General features: G+C 41.8%; 1 protein-coding gene across 1 annotated transcript; it reads left to right on the forward strand.

Moving 5' to 3' along the window:
• The first annotated feature begins 700 nt into the window (after positions 1 to 700).
• LOC131216231 (adenosine deaminase-like protein) lies at positions 701 to 3358 on the forward strand. Its single transcript, XM_058210665.1, has 6 exons — positions 701 to 777; positions 840 to 985; positions 1057 to 1245; positions 1306 to 1625; positions 1682 to 1824; positions 1887 to 3358. The coding sequence occupies exons 1-6, from the start codon at positions 742 to 744 to the stop codon at positions 2082 to 2084; spliced, it is 1032 nt and encodes a 343-aa protein (XP_058066648.1). The 5' UTR covers positions 701 to 741; the 3' UTR covers positions 2085 to 3358.
• Positions 3359 to 6000: the final 2642 nt, after the last annotated feature.

The following is a 6000-nucleotide window of genomic DNA, read 5'->3' on the forward strand; positions in this document are numbered from 1 at the left end:
AATTCACGGAAGACAGAAACAAATTTTGCAATTCGACGAACGTACGAATATGGTCATCCATTCGCCAGCATCTCGAAAGGAGCGATATGAATTGTGCGAATAAAAGTATTATGTTTTACTGCGGAATGTTATTGAAAATGTAAGATAACAATTGAGAAATCACAGTATTCTGTTGGGCGCATCACAATTCAACGGTGTTCAGGATGCAATAATAGTTTCAACCGTAAGGCAAAGTGCGTTCTTTTGTGAAAATGGCAAATAGTCGTTAAAAATAAACTAGAAAGAATAAACAAAACATATTTTGGTTTATCGGTGTTGGTAAGTATACTGTAAATGAAAATTTTGGCAAATTTAAAACGAAACCGTAATGTCCAGTAACTGAAAATATTTTCTTTTATGCTTAAAGCTCTTCAATTCTCTTTAGCAAAAGAGAAACGACCACTTTAGCAAAAAGTGCAGTTTTTAACTGACCTTCTCTTAACGACGTCACATCGCCAAAAATCGTTTCTCAAACTGTCGGACTTCAAATACCTATTAAAATATTAATCGTTTGATTACTAGGCGGATTTGGGCTCTGAGCGAATAAAAATAAACATCAAAACGATCTGTTTGTTATGCTCCTTTCTCCCTCTCTCTTTTCTCCCTCCCTCTTCTCCCTTTCTCGCCTTGTCGTGTTGTCTAGTTTTGCTGTCAAAGTTGTTGTATTTGTTTTTCTTTCCGAGCCGTCCGAGTCGAAAGCCGATGCCGATGGAATTTTATTCTCAATTGCCCAAAATTGTGAGTTTATTTGTAACTAAAATAATCATGGTCATGCTGTGACAGTATCTAATTATTTACAGGAACTGCACGCTCATCTCAATGGCTCACTCAGCAACAGTACGCTTGCCAAGCTGCGCGAGTTTAAGTACGGCAAAGCGGATGCGGTCGTTGGTTGCGATGATGGCTTTTACAAAATTCTCAACGGCGAAACGCTTTCCCTCGAGAAGTATGTTTAGATATTAACACTGGTTTCAACACATATCATGATGCTAACGTAGCGTGAGCTTTTCGTTGTAGGTGTTTTAAAAAATTTCAATATGCGCACGATTTGACCGACTCCTGCGAATCACTCGAAATGGCCACCCGGCTGGTTATAAAGGAGTTTGCGGACGATAACGTAATATATCTGGAAATTAGGACAACTCCCAGATCGACGTGTAATATGTCAAAACGGGAGTACTTATCCACGGTGCTTAATGTGATGCGGTTGGTCTTCGCGAGCTGGGTCAACCTTTGCATCGTCAATTGATGGTTGTTATTTTACAGAAATATGTCCGTATCTCACCCAACCATTATGGTCAAACTGTTACCATCGATCGATCGGTCCAAGGGTGTCGTTGAAGCAGAAGAAAATGTCGCTTTGTCGATTGAACTTGACTCTGTGTACCCTAACATAATCGCCGGTCTCGATCTGAGCGGAAACCCTTTCGGAACGAAATTTTCCGATTTCGCGCCAGCGCTGCAGAAGGCACGGACGCACGGATTCAAGCTGGCGTTGCACTGCGGAGAGTTTGAGGATGAACAGGAAGTGAGAGAAATGTTTGTCATCGGCGTAGATCGCATCGGACACGGCACGTTTATTTCTGGTAGATAGACATTTTTTACCCAACCCGAGTTCCGCTAATCTCTGTCATTTTCTTAGGAGAAAATCTTGAGTTTGCCGCCAAACACGCTATTCCGTTCGAGTGTTGTCTCACGAGCAACGTAAAATGCAAGACCGTCCCTTCATACAAGGAACACCACTTTGGGAAACTCCTGAAACGAAATCAGCCCGTGTGTGTATGCGTAGGTTTCCGAATTCCAAGACGGCTTCTTGTTCTTTTGTCTCACAGTTTCTTATCTTACAGACCGACGATTTTGGTGTGTTCGAAACGAGCCTCTCTCGAGAATTGGAAATATGCGCCAAAACATTCAACCTTTCCAACGAACAAGTGTACAACCTTCAACTGAAATCGGTAGACTTTACATTTTCCAGGGAAGAGGAGAAAATTCAGCTGCGTAGAACGTTGAATCAGTTTAAAGCACACATGATTGTAGATTTCTGAAACTATTATCGCAGAAGACTAGATGAATTGAAAAACGCTTCAACTTCACATACTAATTGTAAGTTTCGATTAGTCCACACACCATCACTCATAAACCCTTTAATTCCGGACCAACTATTTCAAAACCTACTTCAGTGAGCGACAGATATGAGGAAACAAACATCAAGTAATCTGCGTTTTGCCTACTTTCAAAAATGTTAGATTGATTTCGTTTGAGTTTCTTCAGGCTTTGTAACGATGAAAAAAATTAAGATTTAAGTGAAAACATAGTCGTCGCTATCGTGTGAAAAAAATTGAGCATTCCATTGAAACAAATTTAAAAAAATCCAAAATCAAATCTTTCACAGCCATGAATCATTACATGTTACCATGTTACTGATATTGTATTACTAGATTCCTTAGATTTTTGGGAAGAGGCTTGGGAATTGAAAATCAACATTTTTTCTTATTTTCCTTCAAAAGTTTTTGTTTTCATTGTATTCCGCTTTCTTTATTTGAAAACTCAGGAATTTGCTTTGGAATACGCACATCATCGCATGACAAAAGACTTACAGTAAAATTCCATTTTATAAGTAGAAATCTTTTAGAACGTGATGATAGCATGTGCATTTGGAAGTTGTTGAGATGACTCTTTGGCTAGTTTATAATGCAATATCTTTGTTTTCTCTTTTCCCCATTTGTAAAGAACTAAGCTTGTTTGTTGTAATTAGAGGTGATTTTTAAATTATGCAAACAGTGGTGTGGATCACCAAAGTTCACCAATCTTCCCGAACAAAACGCATGAAATTAAACCCAAAGCACAGATCCTATAGGAATTTCCGAAAGTTGTCACTTAGCTATATGTTCTGTTTCAAGGAAAGCATCGCTATCACCCTCGTCTCAGATTGATTTAGATGAAGATGCACAAAGATAGACAACTCTCATTGGCTTAAATCTCCTGTGGCGCTTAGATGCATCATTAACGTAACGTGAATTTTACATTTTATCTGTTGTACATGTGATCTTCCAAACGCAACGGAACAGCACGGACATTACACCGGAGATGGGCACCCCACGTAACGGAAATTATATCTGGTGACAGTACTTCGTCCCACTTCTCTAATTTAATATCTGGCCATAAACTGCATCAAAATGGAGGCTCCTTAACAACATTATTGAAAGTCGCCCAAAACCTTCAACGCTAGCATACCAATCATTTGCACATCTCTAAATTCTAATTGTCTGGTTCCCTTTGGTAGCATGACGGCACAGGATAATACAAGTACAACCCACTAACCAACCAGCCAAAGAATGCAGTCCTTTCCGACTGATGCTGGTAACTTAACGTAGCTAGTAATTTTCTATGCCAAACCGACTGCTCACTGAACTCCGTTCGGTTCTCCAATATCATGCGCTTCAGTGTCGGCTTTGGAAAAAAGGGCGCATCTTCCAGAACGGTTCCGATGGGACCGACGTCGACGTGGAAGTGAAACGAACGTAATCGGTATCGTGATTAATGATTCGAAAGATGAATTACATCTCATCAGCATCAAATATAAATAAATACAGCGAAACAGAGCAGACCGTATCGCCCGCTTATGCCCTACTCATTTCCCTCATCTCCTCTTCACCTCTCCGTTCCGGTGTCGGAGGGGTACGCCGGGGTGATTGCGGGAGCTTTGGTTGGTGGGAAGGTGGGAATGCGCAGGGTCCGGGAAAACTTTTGCCAATCGGCCGCGAGGAACGGAGAGCTGCTTGCTGTGGAATGCTGCGAACAAATTGTTCACAAACATCGTCTCTTCTGGTGTCCGTCCATAGAGCTAGAGCCAGCGCGCAGATAGAAACGCTGATGAAAATTTGCGATGCACAGTCCCTACAACTGTTAGCGAAATGTATTTCATTCACAAATAATCCCACAAAATACGTCTAACAGACGCAAAGAAAATGAGAAACACGTCAATTTGAACCATAGAAAGTGCATCAACGTGAGTGTAAAATTCTAAATCGAATCGAAAAGCTCCGCCAGGTCGCCTGTCGTCAAAAACCGTCACTCACTGTGCGTTCGTTTGCAATTTCGTTCAATGTTACCGTTCTTCTCGTCTCGATATGCAGGCGTTGGCGGCATTAGACGTAAATTAATGCGCAGCAACTAAGAACCGGTGCACGCCGACAACGACGTGGGACTCCACGGAACTTCACCTCCACCAGAAGCTCTTTTTCTCTGGCGTCTAGCGGATCAATCCATCGACATCCCAGAATAACGGTGTTTATCGACACGTAAGGAACCGTTTTTCTGCTTTTGTGGCAACTCACTCGCATTATTGGTTGTGTTGTGGCCGAAGACCAGCCATTGATGGAGAGTTTGAGAGAACTTGGCGAAACTTTGCATCTTTGTACTTTAATAGTTGTTTGTTTTGCTATTCAACAAAGGGTCGGTTTTATGCTTTAAATCATATGTGGCTTGTGAGGTTGTTCATTGCTCTATTGCTATTACAAGAGATAACAGTAGCAGCATCATTTAACAAACCGAATAAGGGCGTTTTAAGGAGTTCATCAACAGCAGACGTTGTAAAACAATAACTCGGACTGGCAATAGCAATTAGAGCCGAGTCAAGTATAAGACAATTAATATTCGTACGATAAATTGCCGCCTGGAACCGGCACGGAATCCACTGCTAAGCGGTGGACGGAGGTGTGATTTGGAAGCCCCGAACGCCAGAAAAGCGTTGGAGCCGCATCGTCACCGTGTGGCGTGGCGCGACGGAAAATCAATTAGTGAGATAAATGATAAGTCAGATGAAGGCGAGAAGAGCCAACGAATTTGCATAATGATGAATGTCTTTCAGCCACCACAGCATATTGATGCGCGGCGCCCTCCCAAAAGACAGAAGCGTTTTCACTACTGCACTTCGGGCTGCAGACTGCACTTTTCCGGAAACGAGGTGCTTGCCTCTATGTTCCGCCTTCAGTGCGTTACCCGATAACAATAATATTAATAATAATAATGATAATATATTGTTATTATTCGAATAATAATAATAATAATAATCTTAATAAGAATAATAATCATAATAATCTTCGAACATTGGGCTATTGCGATCTGCAAACATGCCCAACGGGCACACTATGATGTCCTTAAAACATAGTTGACATCACGAATCCCGGAGGACGTGAGGTTCAAGTTCGAAAACATTTTCGCTTGAAGGCCTCCGCCAATCCAGATAACGATCCAGACAGCTGGTTTTTAGCACCGGCTTCGGGCCAGGACGATACCGTGAACCGCGGCACAGTGGTAAAGTTTGTGTCAGTTAGAACGGGTGACCCTAAGGCTCTTTGGGAGTTGCCATTTTAAAATACATTACAATTTACACTTTGCTAAACCTAAACCATTAAACGATACCGTGAAGCAACTTTCCGTTGCCATTTTAAAGTGAACAAATTAATTGAACATAAATGAATGAATTGAAAAAATTGCAATGATTTTTTTAACTCTTCACAGTTGAAACCTGAAAGATATCGGAACTAACTCTTTTACGCTACGGACCTGAAAAGGACCTTTTGTGAGTGCGATGAATGTGGTTTGGTGCAATGATATGGATGGATCCGAAAGGTCGACTTTTTCTCCCTATCGCGGATGAACAAGATGTTTGCGGAAGTCTTTCTTAAAATCCTCGTATAAGTATCCACGGACAAACGACCCTATGGCATTAGAAAAAAAACACGGCCACGGTATTCGGATAGTCAGTCAAAATATAGTTTTTAGCCTTGGATTCGTTGATCCACGATGAGTCTGAAATAAGTTCTCTTTTAAAGAACTTGCAGCGGCCCGACTCAACCCTGTGTTGCGCAAGAGGTTGAGTCAACCCTGCCCAGATACGGTAGGCACAAGTTGCGTGCGTGCGTGCGTGCGTGCGTGCGTGCGTGCGTGCGTGCGTGC

This window comes from Anopheles bellator, chromosome 1 (genome assembly GCF_943735745.2).
Source record: "Anopheles bellator chromosome 1, idAnoBellAS_SP24_06.2, whole genome shotgun sequence".
Taxonomy (NCBI): Eukaryota; Metazoa; Arthropoda; class Insecta; order Diptera; family Culicidae; genus Anopheles; species Anopheles bellator.